Source organism: Malus sylvestris, chromosome 4, assembly GCF_916048215.2.
Source record: "Malus sylvestris chromosome 4, drMalSylv7.2, whole genome shotgun sequence".
NCBI lineage: Eukaryota > Viridiplantae > Streptophyta > Magnoliopsida > Rosales > Rosaceae > Malus > Malus sylvestris.
In genome coordinates, this window is record NC_062263.1 from 18,568,153 (window position 1) to 18,588,044 (window position 19,892).

The window sequence follows — 19,892 nt, forward strand, 5'->3', positions numbered from 1 at the left end:
TGGATATCTTGAACATCCTTCATTTATTTGTAAATATAATAACACAGAATTGCAGCATAAAGTTTTAGAAGCAAAAAGAATAACAGATCAAGTTTTAGAGACATTGAGAGAAGAAAGAGAGTTTTTAAGAAACCAGTTAGCCGTAACCCTAGAGAAATGTAGACTATAGTTTATGATAGATTATCTTAATTTAGAAATTAGTGAACCTCAAAAAAGAAAAATAACTTTAGACCAAAATAGTTTAGTTTGTTATTTTCCATCAAGAAAGCATAATCATATTTTGCACAGTGAAGAAAATTCACAAGCCAATACTATTGTAGATCTTATTATTAGTCAAGGAGAAAATATAAAATTAGAAAATAATAAGCATAATCGTTTGATAAATCAGTTGTTAGAACATTTCCAGAAAAACTCCATAAAAATAATTAGACAAAATTTAGACTATATTACATCTCAGTTAGAAGATAATAATAGAAATATTCAAAGGTTTCCTAGCAAAAGAGAGATAAAAGAACTTGTTGATCTTATAGATAGTAAGCCGAAGCAAGTAGAACTTAGATCATTAGAAATAGTTGAACAGCTAAAATCAGAAGTTCAAAAAATTCAATTAGTACAAAAAGAGTTAAGTGAACAAGTAGATAAGTTGCATAATAAAATAGATAAGTTATTAGTTTAATGACAGATTCTAGAACTAGCAGAAAATATATTCAAGCTTTGAAAGAAATTAGTAAATTAGATAAAGAACCAGTAGGATTAACAGATTTTTCAACATAAGTATCCAGTAGTAATATTCCCATTCGGCAAAATAATTTGATTATCCAATTAGTTTTAAGTTTAGCTGAAAAATTAGATCAAGTTGAAGAAAAAATAGCAGAAATAAACCAAGTTCTACATAACGCATCTTTATCACTTCCACCATCTTTGTTAGATAAATTAGAAAATTTAACTTTGAGTGCAAATAATAATAGAAGACCTAAGCTAAATCCTTTTGATAATAGAAAATGGAACTCTTTAGGAAAAAAGGAAAATAAGTAGTTAGAGCGGAATATATTTATCCAAATGAAGAAGAAGCACAAGAATTCATTCGAAGAGGTTTTGAGATAACACAGAAAAATAAATATAACTTGTATCAATTAGGTTTATTTGAAAACAGAAGTAGAATTGTAAGCAGCATCAGTCAACATGAAGTTAGCTGTATTGATAAAGAAGTCACACTTAATCTAATTAGTAAAGAAGCAGTTACTCATTTGAGAAAATCACATTTTAGTCAGATTCATATAGGAACAATATTAATTGGAATAGCAGGATTAACCAGAGCACAAGTAGGTACAAAAGCTTTAGTATACATATATGATGATAGATAGGATAATCACCAACAAGCAGTAATAGCAACAGCTGAAGTAGACTTAAGTTCAAACTTAGCAGTTATAGGTTGTATTCCAAATTATGTTATGACGATTAATGAATTTAGTAAATATATTAAAGTGAGCATAAGAACAAAAAATTATAATATGAAAGGAGAGTATAAAAATTTGTGTATTAGCCTAATGTATATAGGTAAAGTGTTTGATAGATATAATCATAAGTTTAATTTAGAGTTTCAAAATTTAGTTCAAACATTTGGCAGTAAACATGTAAATATGATAGAAGCAAAACCCGTAGATAATAGCTTTTTAGAAGGAACTCAGTGGACATTGCCTAATTTACAAGTAACACCAAATAGACAACCAGATAAAGTACAAATATATGAAACTAGTACAGGTCAAGCAACAATTAGGTTTAGTAATTATAAGCAACTAGAAAAAATAGAAGATGATGAGAGTGAAATTGAAAATGAAAGTATACATATGGCTTTTGATAATTTAGATATTAATTTGGTTGAACAAAATTTTGACTATATTGTAGATAAATTTATAGAAGATATTGATCATTTAGATGAAGAACAATATTTGGAAAAATATAAGACATATGATTTAGGACTACATAAAATTTCAGACAAAGAAATGAAAATTATAATCTTAGAAATAGGAGTAGAACACATTTTAGGATCAAAAGAATATAATAATTTATTAGAATTGAAAGTAGAATGTAATCCAGCAGAAGAAAGTAGTACATCAGGCGTAGAAAATCCAGGACACGCAAGCAGAACCGATCAACAATTTTTAAGACCAACAAATGAACAATATAATGAAAAAGCAAAAGTAGACTATATGGAAGAAAGTATGATAAAACCTAGAAAAAATTGGATTCCATATTTGAGAGGGTTAGAACAAATTAATATAGCTGGTAATATATTAAATTTAGATAATGTAGATCCACAAGATTGGGAAAGAACAATTGAGAGATGAGAAAAAGGCTGCGTAGATGCAGCATTAATGTTAGATTTTAGTAATTCACAAAACATGTTAGATTACTTTGAACATACTTTGGATGGTTTAGTTTTTTATTATTTCCAGTCATGGAAAGTTCAAAATTCATAACAACATCAGGCAGCTAAAACACATTTTAATATTGATGGTTTTGTTACTTTGATTAAACAAGAGTTTTTAGATCATAATATGTTAGATGGCAGAAGTGAACAAGAACAAATAAGAGCAATCAGAAATTTAGAACAATTACAAATTTGCGATTTACAGTATATAGCTGAGTATACCACAGATTTCTTTAAATATTTAGGAAGAATAGGTAGGATTAGTGATATTAATTTATAAGATACTTAAATGATAAAAATAAAAGGACCAATAGGTGAAAAGATTTGGAATGAATGGCAAAAGCATTCGAAGAAAAATGATATTGCGATAGGACCTAGGATTCAACATGTATATGATATACTTAGACAAGAGTGTAGTCAAATAAAGGCTAAGAGACAAATCAGGAAACAATTTTATATGAGTTGTAAAAATATAGATTTACCACAACAGTATGGTTGCCATAAGAAAAATAAGTATAAGAAAATATACAAAAAGAAATATAAGTCATATAAACCCTACAAACAACATAAGAATTTCAGTATAAGACCTTCAAGAACATATAGAAAGAGAAAATATATTCCAAAACAATTTAGAAAAAAAAAGTGGCAGACCTTGGATTAGGAAATATAAAGCACCAAAAGATAAGAGTAGTTGTAAATGTTATTCATGCGGAGAAGCTGGACATATTAGACCTAAATGTCCAAAATTAGGTAAACAGTCGTAAGAAAAAGTACATTTGATGGAGTTATTTAAGTTAGAAGAAGATGAGGATATTCAGTCAATATACAGTTTAGATAATTTAAGTGATAATGAGAGTATTTATAGTATAGAGAGTATTAACATGATAGATTCAGATTCGGAAGATTCAAGTAGCACAAATAGTGATCTAGAATAATATATGTGTGTATTCATAGAAGAACAGCATGAAGAAGAATATAAATATATTAATTTAGGTTGGCCAGAAAAATGTCATAAGTGTAATAAATTAGTTGCAAATAAATACTACAATACATACTCAATATTATGTGAAAAATGTTATAGTAATAGGTTATTAGAAGTTAATTCAGCAGAATCTGAAATATTAGGAAATATTGTTCATAGTATAGAAAAACCAAAAAGTAGTTCCTTAATCACTATAAATTGCGAAATAGAATTAGCAAAAGAACATAAGATACAAACCATAGATATGATAGATACAGGAAGTACAAAGAGTGTCATAAGAGAAGAATTAGTACCAGAAAAATATAGACAAAAATTAGCAAAACCAGTAAGAATAACACAATTTGATGAGAGACCAGTTTACTTAACACATTGTATAAATAATGAGTTTATTAAAGTAGAAAAACAACAATTTAATTTACCATTAACATTTGTCTCACCAGTAGGATCATATCCATTTATTTTAGGATTAAACTTTTTGAAAAGTTTGCAAGGTTTTTTATTTATGAACCCTAACATAACATTTTTCAAAAGAGGCATTACAATAACTGATCAAAGTAATACTGTAGAAGCATACAAAAACATAAGTATATAAGAGACTAGTGGCCAAGATAGTTATCATTTAGAAAACTCAAAAGAAAATGATGAGCATAATAACGTAGAAGAGTTTGATGAAGACATTTTTGAACATGAATACCCGATTTTAGAAGAAGGAACCTGTATAGAAATATTACAGTTAGACAGACCAAAGAGTTTAGAAGAATTGTTACAATTAGCAGAACAAACTAGGATTATAGGAGAAGACCCACAGTTACATTGGAGCAAAAATAAAATACTAGCAAAATTAGATATAATTAACCCAGATTTAACCATTAAGACGGCTGATATGCCTTGTAGTCTAATAGATAAACAAGAGTTTAAGCAGCAAATAAAAGAGTTGTTAAATTTAAAAGTAATTAGACCATCTAAGTCTAGACATAGATCAGCAACATTTATTGTAAGGAAACATTCGGAATTAAAAAAAAGTAAGGCTAGAATAGTTTATAATTATAAGAGATTAAATGATAATACATATGAAGATAGTTATAAATTACCAAATAAGGATGAGCTTATAAACAAAATTCAAGAGAGTAAATATTTAGCAAATTTGATTGTAAATCAGGTTTTTGGCAAATAAGATTAGCATAAGAATCAATTGAGTGGACAGCCTTTACTTGTCCAGAAAGACATTTTGAGTGGCTTGTTATGCCATTTGGACTTAAAAATGCTCCATCGATCTTTCAAAGAAAGATGGACCAAATTTTCAAGAAATATGATAATTTTTGTAGTGTTTATGTAGATGATATTTTAGTACATAGTAAAAATAAAAATGAACATAGGAAGCATTTAGAGATAGTATTACAAGAATTTATCAATAATGGAATTGTAATTAGCAAAAATAAAATAGCATTAGAAAAGCAAGATATAGAATTTTTAGGAATGTATATTAAGTCAGGTACAATCCAATTACAAGATCATATAGCTAAAAAGGTGTTAGAATTTCCAGATAAATTAGAAGATAAGAAACAGTTACAAGCATTTTTAGGATTGCTAAATTATGCAAGAAATTTTATCCCTGATTTAGGAAGAAAAATAGCAGTATTACATAGTAAAACTAGCAAAACATGACAAAAATATTTTAATAGTGAAGATATTAAATTAGTTCAAAAAATAAAAGAAGAAATTACTAAACTTAAGCTATTAACATTAACATTACCATTAGATGATAGTTACAAGATAGTCGAAACAGATGCTTCATCATTAGGATAGACATGTATACTATACCAGAAAAGGCATAGGTAGTCTCCAAAGTCTGACAAACAAGTTTGTAGATATTCCTCAGGAAAATTTAGTGATGTACATTCAAGATTACCATTAACAGATTTAGCAATTTTAGGGATAATTAATTCACTTGAAGCATTTTCTTTATTTTTACATAATGAAGTATTTACGATTAGAACAGATTGTCAAAATATAGTTTCTCATTATAACAAGATACATGCTAATAAACAAGAAGCCAGAAGATGGGTTAATGTTGTTGATTCAATTACAGGAAATGGTTTTAAACCAATTTTTGAACATATAAAAGGTAATGACAATACATTAGCTAATATCTTATCAAGATTAATTTGTTGAACATGTATGGAATATCGTGGACCATCATCAGCAAATAGCACAAGACCGCAAGGCAGAAGAGTTTCTTTCAATGACATGATGATGCACCATCAACCTCCACCATTCAGTGGATTTCAAAATAGCATGAGCAGACCAGCATCACCACCAGTACCCACGTTCAACTTTAATGGCAATATTGTTGAAGGAATCAGAAATCCAACTCTGAGATACAGGTCAAGGGTACCGGGGCTTTCTGATAGGCAGCAGGTTCTCTTAGATAATTTCTGGAATATCCAAATTAAGCAGCCAAGCATGAGGTTAGGTCATGAAAAATTAATTAGAGCCTGGAACAAGAGTTTGATAGCTTTAATTTTAATTTCCACCAAAACCAGCAGCATATTAATTCTCTTGAGCACAATCTTCAAGCCATTTTTAGGGACCATGAGTCATTACTTGGTAAGTTTATCAAAATAAACCAAGAACTCCAATCTCTTAGAATGCAGCAAAAGGCAAGTGATACCTTGAAAAGAGAATTAAAAATAGGTTTAGAGATTGATCAGCATAAGCATAAAGGAAAAGAGGTTATTGAACCCATAGAACAAGAGGCTAATGAGCCCATAGAAGAAATTAAGATTGAGCTCTTAGAAGAAGACGTTGAAATGGAGCAACATCAAAGTAATGATCAGCATCAGGTTCAGAGTGACAAAGAAAAACAAGAAAAATATGAAAGTTTTCTTAGGAATATATCTTCAGACTTAATATTAGACGATATTTTATTAGAAGAAATTTCAAAAGCAAAACTGAGAATAATGCCAACAGATATGCAAAATGAGATCCTGAGCAGAGCATCACAGTCCATGAAAGAGTTACAATTACAATTACAATGCGCCTTGTATCAGTCCATCTTTGATCCAAAACCAGGGATGGATATTATTACAAAGATGTATCCTTCATGTCTTTGTGATAGTACAGAGAATTGTATTTGTAAACCAGAGGTTAGCGTAGCTGTGGCCAGAATTGACATGAGAGATTTTAAAACATGGCATTTTAGTTATGAGCATCAGAAAAAGCATAATGAGGTAGAAGTTACCCTTGCCCTACTATTAGAGTTTGGTTATCTCAATAAAATATTTATTAACCGTATTTCTCAACTAGAATCATTTCCTGAAAAGCTTATTAAAGTAGCAGAAGACTATCTAGAAAGGTGGAAAGAAATTTGCATAAGTTTTATTAGTAGTCCTCCAGATTGGTATGTACACATGCATAAGGAGAAAGCTAGACATATAGCCATGATCAATGAAGAGTCCTTTAGACTAAACTCTATCTCCTCACATAGGTGGACTCCTTCATACAAAGATATTTTAAAATTTAAAGGGATCCAAATGTTTGCTTTAAATGAGTTTGAAGATTTTAGGTATGATATGGTACTAGTAGCAGAAGAAGAAGAGATGTATATTTACAACAAGACAAGAATCAGTCATCAGCCTTATTGGAAGTCCCAAAATTTCAAAGAAGAAACAACGAAAATATATTACAAGGTGAAAGAAAATAGAGAAAGAGATGCGGAGCTAGTAGAAGGCGATGAACAGTATTGAAATAATTTGTCAGAAAAAGAGCTGCATAACATCGACAACATGATAGAAGCCTGAAGAACTAGCTGTAAATTAGCATAAGATGAATAACATCATAATGTATTTCCAGACAGAAATGTCAATATCGTTGTGGTCCGCATGTAATGGCATAAGAGTAAATAAAGAGAAGAGTTTGATCTATTACAGACTTTTCATACATAAAATATCCTTATAATTAAGAATGAATAGTACCAAACCTTTTTCGTTAAAACTCCTTAAAAGTTTGGGGTCACCGTGTCAGGCACGAGCCAATTCCCCCCAAAAACGACATTATTCATTAGGGTTGCGCGGGCATAAAACCAAACACTCTCCTACATCCAACAAACTTCCACTCTCTCCCATTCACGCCTGCAAACTTCGCGGTTTAAATGGCGGCCCTAACCCGCCTATCAAAACCCTCCTTCTCCTCCGTCTACCGCATAAGCCGGTGCCTGTACTCAGGCGCCGCCCCTGAGACCACCTCTCACGGCGCCTCGCCTTACAGCCCGCGCTTGGGGCCCACGTCCAATCTCGCCGTCAAGGATCCCAAGGACCGCAGCGTGCAGTGGGTCTTCCTGGGCTCGCCGGGCGTCGGAAAAGGCACATACGCCAGCCGGCTCTCGAATCTCCTCGGCGTTCCTCACATCGCCACCGGAGATCTCGTCCGCGAAGAGCTCGCTTCATCCGGCCCCCTCTCTCAAGAGGTTTTTTAATCTTCTGATTGCTTTTTTTATTTCTTTCTGTCAGAGCTGCATTTTGTTGGGTTTTGATTGTCTTCGATTGTTTTATGGTGTTGTAGTTATCAGAGATCGTGAACCGGGGGAAGTTGGTGTCTGATGAGATCATAATAAACTTGTTGTCGAAGAGATTGGAGGCTGGGGGAGCTAAAGGGGAACTGGGTTTTATTCTCGATGGTTTTCCTCGAACGATTAGACAAGCTGTAAGTGTTTTCGCTGGAATAATGTGATTCAAAGTAGTATGAAAGATCTTTGATTTAGAAATGTACGTGGGTTCTCTGCGATCCGATTAAACGAATTTGATTGATCTAAATGAGTAATTGACTGATTGAAAGCTGATATCTTGGAATTATGAATGCTACATTGTATTGAATTGGTGAAAATGTGCTTGAGGATTGATTGAGTGTAACTATGTTGTATTAGGAAATATTGGAAGGGGTGACGGAGGTTGACTTGGTGCTCAATCTGAGGCTCCGGGAAGATGTGCTGCTCGAGAAATGCCTTGGGAGGAGAACTTGTAGTCAGTGCGGTGGAAATTTTAATGTGGCATCCATTAATGTCACGGGTTCAAATGGTCATCCTGCAATTAGCATGGCTCCGCTTCTTCCCCCTGCACATTGTATGTCAAAGCTTGTTACTCGAGCAGATGACACTGAAGAAGTGATTAAACATCGGATTCACGTGTACAATGAGAAGGTATTGCTTTATTTTCCTATCATGTGATCAGGGGCATATTTGAGTAACATGTTTAAATACAAAAGGTTGATGAGGGCAGAAGAGAGAAAATAGTTCATTTCCATGTTATCTTCAATTATTCAACTTTGATCAATTTTATTCTCAATGGTTCTCGCAGAGTCGGCCTGTAGAGGAGTTTTACCGTAGTCGGGGGAAACTGTTGGAGTTTGATTTGCCAGGAGGGATCCCGGAGTCTTGGCCCAAGTTGCTTGAAGTTCTTAATCTTGATGATTACAAGGAGAAGCAGTCTGCTGCTGCATAATTTATTATATTGCACCTTGAAAAGGTGAACACGCCATTCTCTTGACGCATAAGGTGCGAACTAGGGTTTTGGATAATTTGAATTTTTTGGAAGGTTGTTTTTTCATGGAGAGAATTCAGTTATATTGCATCGGGAGCGAGTCTTTCCATTACTATTGTTTAGTTGAGCGGATGATTTATTTACCTACAATTTTGGCAGCAATAAGCCCCTGTAAAGGAGGCTGAGCAATGAGCATACTGTATTCTTGTAGCGTATAATTGATTAATATATAGCAAATTGCGTCCTGTGGGGCTCAATAATTGGTTTTGATTCTCAACTGAAACCTGTTCCTATGATTTTTCGTTCTTATCTTTTTTTTTTTTTTCCTTTGAAAAGTGACACACACAGTACTGTAGTTATAGTATCAGATGAACGAGTCATGCTAAGATATCCGATGTTATGATACATGCTCATTTTGTCCTCTGCGACTTGATATTTCGTTCAACCTTGTTTGTTTCCAGATTTTTCTTGCACTGGCCGAGTTGATTGGCACTAGTTCTGCCAATCATCAAGTAATCAGTTGCAGATATTGAATCTCGGCACAATACCAGCTCTTGACTGCATAAGTTTAAGCGGTTTCAAGATAGAATGTGCCGTACATTTGAAGTAAATCTTTTCACACTTGCTTTGCAATTAGATGGTAGTTATAATCCCAGTGCTTAGACTTTATGGGGTTCTTATGCATTATGAATGATTGTGTTTCTGAACTATTTAGTGGGTTATACTTTGTCTCTTTCAATCACAGCTGAAACTTTGAAGAGGAAAATCAGATTGTAGAGAGGATCCATGTTCGATTCTTGGTGGTTTTTTTGGTTATGGCTGGCGGACACGTTGATAGTTTCGCTGCATGCACTTTGTTGTTGTTGAACATTGCGAATCTTTAAACTTTTTACTAGATTAGGATATTAGGTTGTCTTTGTTCCTCTCATTCCAAATGTTTTCCAGGCTCCCTCCCTCGTATTAGGACTTGAGATTTATTTGTATACCCCATGGAAGTCTTGCTTTATATGGCTACAGCTAAAAATTCTTCACACAACGTCCGTTTCGGTGCCAAACCATTGCCTACCTCGGTGATCACCGATCAGATAGTTTCGGTTTAAATATCAGGGCTAACTATGATTATGTTTTCAGTAATCTTATGTGTTGCTTATCATCTCAAATCCACCCAATAACTTCAGTTCTGGTTTGCTCTACCCACCTCTACCCCTCCTTGCCGACAATCGCTGAGGTTGGTTTAGGGACGATGAAGACTGTGAAACGCCTCAACCATATAGAAACTCCAAGGTGGTGGTATCGATCGAATTCAAACCATGTAAAACGGTATAACTCTAGGTTAAAGTATAGACGCTCGACGTTTTTCGTTTTAGACCATTAGGGCCCGCCGGTGTATCAAAATCCTGAATTCTCTTTCGCAAATTATGAATATTCCTCCTCCTAGTTTATGCACTGCAATTATGTGGCCTCTTTGGAGAAGGATTTTGTACATCCATGGAATCGCAACTACCTACTTTGGCGCTAATAAGCATCTCCTCAGGAATACGAGCAAGCTCTTTGAAGCCACATTTTTTCTGCGTCCACATAATTTTGCATCTTCTTTTATCTATGTTGGGTTTCATTGTTGGATGTCACTTAATACTTCGGTTTAGTGTTGTTTTGCTTCACTTGTTTCTTAGTTCGATTCTCGCCAAAGACGAATTTGAACTACATTATTGCTAGTCTATTGCGAAATTAAGCTCACACTCTCCCCATAGATAATATCGGTTGTTATAAAAATATAATAAAAATCTCCATTGTTGGATAAGATTGGGATTTGGGAGGCAGTAGCAGGCCCCTAAAATCTACCACAAGAAGATACGTGGGGTTTGCTAAAAATGTATTTCTATAAAAATGTATTTCTATAAAAATGTATTTCTATTAAAAGGTAAAGCACTATGGAGCCTGTTGCCTATCAAGGTGCACTAGTCAATGGGTAGGGCTTGTCATTTATCCAAAAGTATACAATGATATATTTCATGAGGGGCCTACCCACCATTGTTAACAAGACAGTATTATTACAAATTTCAAAATTAACCAGGATAATATTTCAACCATGAACTTTTTTTTAGTAAATTAAGAATTTAAACTTTTTGAAATTAGCCAATTGACCTTCTACCATCTAATTTCTTTTATACAACTGTTAGAATTGAGAGTAAATTAGTATTTTCATCACTAATTTTAACATGTTGCCACTCACTAATAAAAACACGCCACGTGGAAATATCTACAATTCGGATGACTTTTTTCTTTGTGAAAATGAAATTTCTACAATAAAAAAACGTTATTTGTAAGTGAGAAAATAAGTCTATTCCTAAAATGAAAAAATGTATTATTCATCATGCAATCCTTTCAAGTTGCAGACCCTAATTTAGGATATTTTAGGACATATTTACTCATATGACCTGCTAAAATTCAGACCCAAAAATTGACACATGAAAGCACTTTGGGTTTGGGTGGGGGGATATTTTTGTCAACTTACAAATAATTGACCCGAAACCAAAAGTAGGCGGTCCCAGCGATAACGACGTTTCCCCGCCCCTGTACTCGCCATCATCCAGTACACACACGTGTCAGACATCCGATCCCAGATATCTTCATACCCGCCAAGCGAGTCCTTGCGCTCACTGCTTTAGATTTCGTCCACCGCAGCATCCCCTCGGCCCCAATTTCCGCCAAGCTGGAAATATCTTCCTTCCGGCGTGGCGTTCTCGAACGTTCTACTCTACTGCATCTCCAGCCCTTGTTTTGTCCACGTCAGCAGTCCTTCAGCTCATCTCGGAGCTCTATGTTTTCCTCTTCTCTCTCTCCGCTCTCTCTCCTCTGTCTTCTCTCTCTTCTCTTTCCCTGACGAAAGGATCTCTCTCTCTCTCTGTAACTGTTTACACAGTCTTACGTTTCTTGGTCCGGTCAAGGTTGTCGGAAACACAAAATCTGAAAAATATCCGAACTAAGACATTTTTGGAGATCCAAACTTAGATTTTCAGGATTATTCTCTGACGTTGTTATTAAGTTTTAGTTACAATGATTTTCTTGGTAATTTGAGTTCGGATCTAGGTCACTTATGGCGATTAATGAAGCTTTGCAGGTGATTTCTGCCATGTTTTGCTTCTTTGATCTTATAATTCTCCGTTTGTTTACTTATTTATTTATTGTTTTTTAGCTACTTTGTATTAGTTGATTGGAAGTTCTTCCAAGTTAATTTATTATTTTTAGTCATTGAAGAATTGTTAATTTAAATGTTTAGTAATCTAAAATCAGAATTTTCTATTGATTTTATGCATATTTGGAATATTTGTTGATTAATCTGATAATTATACAGTTGCAAGTTCTTGGAGTAGCAAATTTTCTCTTTATTGAGATTTTTTTTTTTTAAATTTCATACTGGTAATTGTCGTTTCTGAAGAAGTGTATGTTTTCTTTAAGAACAAATCATGTTGATACTGTTTTGTGGTGGATTTTTTGACTGATATGATGTTCTGGTCTTACAGGGTGAAAGCAATTTGTTGGGTTTCAAGCCGTTTTTAGGCAGCTAACAACGTTTGGCGTTTGTTTCGCATCCATTGTGTATATATTCGGTTATGGATTTGCTGTCGGCATCACTCTGTAATCGGTCAACACACTTTGTGTTAGATTTACAAGGGTCTGTAATTGCAGATGTTTATTTTTGAAATCAGCGCTGTCCGCTATTCTTTTTCCGGATTCAAGAAGATATTTTTTTCGTTCTGAACTTGGGCCGTGTTTACTGCTAGTGTTTTGTGTGACTGACAGGGAGTGTCCTGATGAATGTTAATAGTGACGAGGACAGACAACTGTCGGAACTAAACCACCGCTCATGGGAGGGCGAGGGGGAGAGGGGTAACAATGGAGTGGAGGATGAGGAAAGGAGGTTAGTCGAGGAAGATGAGTCGAAAAGTAATGGAAGAGCTGGAGATGTAAAAGGTCGGCTAGGAGGGGCTGTTCAAGCCCAGACTGTTACTCAACAGCCTCAAGGGTCGACGGTTTGCTGGGAGAGGTTTCTACATGTAAGATCTCTTAAAGTTTTGCTGGTGGAATATGATGATTCTACTCGCCATGTTGTCACCGCACTGCTTCGCAATTGCAGTTATGAAGGTTAGTAACTGGACTTCCGAGAGTCCTAATGCTTCATTATGCATGACAATGTCTAGGAACTGCTGTTTATGGAAAGATTGAACGGATGCATTATCAACTTTATGGGGGTTGTTGATTTTCTTGTTAACTTGACTTCTCAGGGTTCGCATGTATGAGCCTTTGTTTTTTCTTCACAAATAATGCGGAGGCTATCATCGGATATGCTATTATATGTTTTTGGTTACTGAATAGCATAAATGTGTATATTGGTGCATTTGAAATCAATGTTGTTAGTAGAATCATTTGTCATTGCAAATACATGATATATCGCTTCCAATTTAACACAATCTCGTACACTGTCATTGTCAGCAGACAATACTACTTTGTGCATTAATCACATCTTCTTTATATATTTTATTTTTTTTAATCTGAGGATGTGATACTTAAATCTTCATAATTTCAGTGATTCCAGTAGCAAATGGAGTGCAAGCATGGAAGATTCTTGAAGATTTGACTAATCATGTTGATCTAGTCTTAACTGAGGTAGTCATGCCGTGCGTATCAGGCGTTAGCCTTTTAAGCAAGATTATGAGCCATAAGACACGGAAAAATGTTCCTGTGATCAGTAAGTTCTTTTCCCCTTGACCATCTCATTAACTGTATTGAGCAGTGATCTCCGTTATGAGGTTTGATGCAGCTTAGAAAGCAGACGTTTGATTATGCCTTCTGTTGATATGTGTATGCAGTGATGTCATCTCATGATTCAATGGGCCTCGTCTTTAAGTGTTTGTCAAAGGGTGCTGTTGACTTTTTAGTGAAGCCTATTCGAAAGAATGAGCTTAAGAACCTCTGGCAGCACATTTGGAGGAGATGCCATAGTGTGAGTCCTTAAGACTTTTTGTTTTGGTATTTGAATGTCTGCCCACAAGTGTGTATAATTCTGTTCATTTCTTGATTTTTTTGCATTTATTTTTCCACCTCCCCTACCTGATATATAAATTTCTCCTAAAATTTAAAGAAAGTAATATTTTCTCTTCAGATTGGCATTGAGCAGCACTAATGTTAATGAGAAAAGCTTCATAATTATATGATGATATTTAATATGTTTGCTAAATGGTTATGGTTGTTTCACATTGCAGTTTATATTATGTCCCTTACTTTTTTTGTACGACTAGTATCTAAACTTTGTTTTTTCAGTCTAGTGGTAGTGGAACGGGAAGTGAAAGTGGCAATCAAACCCAAAGGTCTATAAGATCAAAAAGTGTTGAAAAGTCTGAGAACAATAGCGGAAGCAAGGATGAGGAAGATACTGATTTGAATGTTGGAGATGGTAGTGACAATGGGAGTGGCACTCAGGTATGTTAGTTATTGGATACTAAATATCTTAATGGTACATACCTATTAAAAGAGTGTTGCAGACATTAAGGACAATCCACAAATTTGCAGATATGCCTAAGGATATAACGCTTGGGATACAAGTTCTTTTTTTTTTTTTTTGGGGGGGGGGGGGGGGGTGTGTGGACAAGTTAAAGGGGCTACATTAATACATTTTTTTGTTGCACAATCTCAGTATCAATTTTATGATCATCTCCTTAAAGAAAGATTAAACAGTAAATTCAAAGAATGACCTGGACTCATAGATATGTACGCAGCAGTCTCACTGTGTCAGTGTGTTTCATTTTGTAGAGTTCTTGGACAAAAAGAGCTGTAGAAGTTGACAGTCCGCAACATGCGTATTCATGGCCCCATCCTGATAGTACTTGTGCCCAAGTAGTTCACTCAAATGCTGAATCACTTGGTAACAAATTGGTTCCTGCAGCTGCAACAAGGGAGTGCCAGCAACAAAAGGAACAAAATGGTATTCCTGGAATTATTTGAACCTGTGTGGTTCCGCGTGTGCTAAATTCAAATGTTATTATGCAATTTCGTTATATATTGATGTGTATCCACTCGGCGTGCCTAAGTGTATGTACGTGCATATGTACTTGTTTTACTTTCTTCATGATTAGGCTGTATTTTCTATTTTCAGACAACTTTGCAATGGGAAAAGATCTGGAGACAGGCCTGACCAATATTGAAGAATTACAGCATGGGCAGTGTAATGATTTTTCAACAAAACTAGCAGGAGCAAGACAGAATAATCTGCTTGAGACAGGTTCCGGTAAACTTGACGAGAAAATTGATAAGGGAAAGCTGAACTTGAATCGTGAGAGTCCTTCCAGCATGCTAAAGTATGATGGTGCTACAATAACAGGTGTTGTAACTAATCCCACTGATTCCCAGATGGACAACACACAATTTGAAGCTTCTAACAGACATTATTACGCCTTAGACGTTAACAATAAGGCGCATAGTAATGTTCATGAAATTTCATCCGTGGAGCTCAGTTTGAAAAGGCTTAGAGGAGTTAAAGGCACCGAGACAACAGTACAAGATGACCGCAATGTCTTGAGACGGTCAGACTCTTCAGCCTTTTCAAGGTATTAGGACCATGAGGACCTAGAAGTTATTATTATCTGTGGAAGTTTGAATCTACGTTCACGTGAACTTTCTATATTTTCCTTTAGCATATTACTTCCTGTGCAGGTATAACACAGCCTCAAATGCTAACAAGGGTCCTTCTGGGCATGTTGGAAGCAACTCTCCACATGATAATAGTGGAGAAGTTACGAAAAAGGAATTCTTTCGCGGCATTCGATCTCATTCAAGAGATAACCCTCCCAATCAATGCTTGAAAGGAGGCAGCAATATCAATGATATGGGATCCACTACTAATAATGCCCTTCCGAAATCTCAAGTTGCAAACAAGTCAGAAGCAGCATCCACAGTCCAACTTTTGCATCCATCATCTGCTTTCCATCCTGTGAAGGACCTTAAGAGTGCTACCGAACATGTTATAAAAGATAATTCTAGCAATGTGGAAACAACAGTACGGGTTCAATCAAGAGACACCCAGAAGCAACACCAAATCCAGAACCGCCATCATGATTATGATCAGCATCGGGTCCATCACCATGTTGTCCACAATATGCAAGAGCCACAGCTGCGTGACAATAATGATTTATCTTTGAAGAAATTGGCTGCAGCTGCCCCACATTGTGGATCATCGAATGCCCTAACTGGGCCTGTTGAAGGTAACCCTGGAAATTATAGCATCAATGGGAGTGGTTCGGGTAGTAACCATGGGAGCAATGGGCAAAACGGAGGCAGCGGTGGACATAATGTTGGAGGTACAAAGCTAGAAAGTGATTATGGAGTTGCTGGGAAAAGTGGAAGTGGTGACGGTAGCGGAAACCAGAGTGGAAATAGAGTAGATGAAAACATGTTCAAGCAGAGAGAAGCTGCCTTGACCAAGTTCCGTCAGAAAAGAAAAGAGAGATGCTTCCGAAAAAAGGTAACTAACATTCAGTTTGCAACTTTACATCCTAATAATAGATCTTAATAAGTGCTTATGAAAAATTTGCACGTTCCTCCTGTACATGCAACATTTATATTAAATGATTTAACTTCAATCTGGTAAATGTGCCCTTTCTTGCATTGCATGTTTGATTTCCTTTAGAAGGTTGCCGAATTCTGAAAATAAGAGAAAATATAGACAGCCTGTTGAATCTGATTTTCGGTTGGTGGTTTTTCAGGTTCGGTATCAAAACAGAAAGAAACTGGCAGATCAACGACCTCGAATTCGAGGACAGTTTGTGCGGCATACAATGAGCGAGAACACGAGCAGGACAACAGATGGCTAACTCGGGCACTTCCGGTAACATAGGTTTGAAACTTGGTGATTACTTGTGAGCTGTTATCAGTTAAATGCATATGTATATTTTCTTGCAACTCTTATGAGCAAGGTGCTACGTAAATATTCGTGTAGACAGATTTGGAGGTGTAGGACGTGAGAATTCCAGACAAGACCACACCTTGAAGCTGCAGTCGATTAATGTGGATTTCAAATTGCTTCTTTAAACAGGAGGCCATCGGCTTTATGCCATCAGTGTCCTTTTATTTCGTGTTAAAGAATAAAATGTCTTCAATGCCTTCTCTAGACTATTGGCTTCTCGGCATTAGGCCGAGGCTCGAGAGCCGGCCAATATTTCACTTGAGGTTAGGTTGCTCTCTCTACCGCAGGCGGGTTGGCCAAGGCGGTTTGCCCGCCATGTTGAATCTGAGTTTGAATTTCCCTCATCGTAAAGTAGAGTAGTTAAAAGAAAAGCGTTATTTCTTTACCAAGGTATATACATAAACAGATTGCATGAATCAATGGAAACCAATATGTTAAAATTGGAATTGATAAAACGTCAGAAGGAGAATTATGAGATTACTCGCAAACCAGTGATTTCTGCACTCTTCTTTTCACCTTGTGCACGTGCTCCCTTGTTTCCTTTTTAATCAGCAGATTGAACAAATCAACAAAGAATCGACAAAGTTAAGCGAAGAAGTGTATAAAAATGGAGTGACTTTCTGCCACTTCCCTTTCTTAAAAATTCAGGCAGTTTGACACATATGGAGGAGTAAAGATCTGGGTTGGGCCTAGTTTGTCTATGATTAGAATATTTGTTTTTCGGCCCTTGGGCTCTAACTCTACCCAAAAGTGGGAAAGAAAAAACAACTTTGACATGATATCATTACTCTAACCTGATCGGACTGCCAGTGGTAAAGTCACCAGATGATCTTTTTTTTTTTGTTTAAAAAAAAAAAATTATCATCGGAGCCAGTGGTCTTGAAGAAGGGCAAAACGTTTGCCATGAACATGTACGTAAATGTTTGTATCATAAAGTTGTTAGCAATTTGAATAATTTCGAGTTAACTCAGGTGGTAAGAATGATGGAGAAAAAAGAATCAAAATTAAGATAAGGTTAAGGGTTCCGTTGCGTCCATCACACGAAAACTAAAGTTAATACCGCGATGTAATTAGTTCAGCTTACAGCATATGTTTCAGATACAAATTCCTTGTATTTATCTTGGTTGTCTTTGTATCTATTTATTTTCCTTCTTTTGGGTACTCATTGTTAGTTCAGAACTCGTGAGCTTAATTTGTTTGACTAGGAAAAGTGCTAAAAACAACTGACAAACACGATATGCTTTTTCTCCAAACAAAGCACGATGTGCTTTGCTTTGTGTTTTTTTTTCCTTGTATGTGGGAATGTCTTAAAGTTTCTGTCGATTGGTCGGATTCAGTTGGAAGAAATCCAAAAGAAAAAGGCCACCGTATGGTCCTCATCACTGTATTTGCTAGTAATTTTTATTTTTATTTTTATTTTTTTAAAAACGAAAACGAAAGCTTTATTCAAGGAAACTTACTTAGGATACAAATTTTGGTAGAGTAGGTCTCTTATAACGTCAAGAGTTCTTCAAACTAAACCTTTGTGCGAGATAAACGAGTTTTTACAATCTTGGAACTCAGATGAAAGCCCCTGGATGGACATCCAAATCCAACATTACAAAGCTTATCCTAGACACGTCCTCGGATATCCTTGTGCAAGCTGCCACCACCTAAAGAAAGTCAAACTGTCACATTGAGCTGAAAGTCCACATGTCCATTTTATTTGATGTGGTTGATTTTTATCTCATTAAGTAGTTATTTTAATTAATAACATATGTTAGGTCTTCCAATTAGATTATGACTGTTTAAGATATCGAATTCATCAAAGAATTTTTATCCATTCTTCTATTCAACCATGCAACAAATTTTTGACCTACAAAAATTTGTAGCTCAAGCAATTCAGAAAATATTTTTATGACTTTATGCGCGGAATTATGTGTTTGATTTCTCCTTCTGTTTCCACCACAAGTTGGAGATAGTGTTCTCTATAAAGAATAGGACGAATACTCCCTCTTGACATGTTCGAGCTTGACCTCCATCTTTTTTTTTTTTTTTTTTTTTTGATAAACTAGAATTTTCATTATCAGAGCAAAAGCCAGAGAAATTCACACGAGAGCCCACAAGCAAAGAAAACATCAGAATAACTAACAGATATGATTGGAATAGGGGGAATACATGAGAGGACGCCGCAATATTTACAAGTGTCACCCCTCTTATTCCCCAAACAAAATTAGGCTGGAGGAGGACAAGGCAAACCGTCCTTATTGAGGATATGTGCCAAGGAAGATGGGGCCTATTGACCCAAGTGTAAACGCTCATCTCCTGGAATTTGATTAACCTCCCTCTTTGGGTATATGTTACTTATATGTATGAGGGTATTTATCGTTGAAATGTCTCACGTCGACCGTATTAATGAGAAAAAAAAGTTTAAATATCATAATCTCACTCTAACTAATACCGAGACATTTTGTAATAAAACCCCACACCTGATGGATTGTGCAGGTGGTAATTACCAACCAAGTTGGAGACAATATTGGTGTTGTTGGAAGTGGGTCTTCTGATAATTCTAAATGGTATTAGAGCTAAGGAATGGGCCCGTATTGTATTGCCATGTGATGGGTGGGTCCCCTTGGTCCTGCGTGTAGGGTGAGTCCCTATGGCTCCACGTGGTTGTCGATGTGTGAATCTCCAACGTGTGACCCACTAATTGGGAATCGGGTCCCACGTGAGAGGGCGTGTTGAAATGTCCCACATCGACCATATCAATGAGAAGAGAAAAGTTTAAATATCCTAACTTCATTCCAACTAATACTGAGGCCTTGTAATAAAACCCCACATCTGACAGATTGTGCATGTGGTAATTATCAAGTTAGAGACAATATTAATGCTATTGAAGTGGATCTTCAGTCCGTTTTTCTGATAATTCTACATTTATAGCATTTATTTGATTGTGTTGAATTGATGAACTGGTGAAGATTAGTCTAATCAATATCTTATTTAATA

The 19,892-nt window shown here is 35.5% G+C and overlaps 2 protein-coding genes across 3 annotated transcripts; both read left to right on the forward strand.

Annotated features, from left to right (window-relative positions):
• Positions 1-7,497: 7,497 nt before the first annotated feature.
• On the forward strand, positions 7,498-9,224 carry LOC126618840 (adenylate kinase 1, chloroplastic-like). The gene is made up of 4 exons (XM_050287032.1): positions 7,498-7,878; positions 7,974-8,114; positions 8,335-8,607; positions 8,765-9,224. Exons 1-4 carry the CDS (start codon positions 7,564-7,566, stop codon positions 8,906-8,908), a joined length of 873 nt encoding a protein of 290 aa, XP_050142989.1. The 5' UTR covers positions 7,498-7,563; the 3' UTR covers positions 8,909-9,224.
• A 2,430-nt stretch (positions 9,225-11,654) lies between these two features.
• On the forward strand, positions 11,655-17,033 carry LOC126618830 (two-component response regulator-like APRR7). Of its 2 annotated transcripts, none has more exons than XM_050287016.1 (10): positions 11,655-12,068; positions 12,472-13,093; positions 13,536-13,697; positions 13,819-13,952; positions 14,270-14,428; positions 14,759-14,930; positions 15,102-15,326; positions 15,405-15,552; positions 15,659-16,466; positions 16,708-17,033. In XM_050287016.1, exons 2-10 carry the CDS (start codon positions 12,763-12,765, stop codon positions 16,813-16,815), a joined length of 2,247 nt encoding a protein of 748 aa, XP_050142973.1. In that variant the 5' UTR covers positions 11,655-12,068; positions 12,472-12,762; the 3' UTR covers positions 16,816-17,033. The 2 variants fall into 2 exon arrangements, with proteins under 2 accessions (XP_050142973.1, XP_050142972.1); XM_050287015.1 differs by having other exon boundaries at positions 11,657-12,068; positions 12,472-12,623; positions 12,752-13,093; positions 15,102-15,552.
• Positions 17,034-19,892: the final 2,859 nt, after the last annotated feature.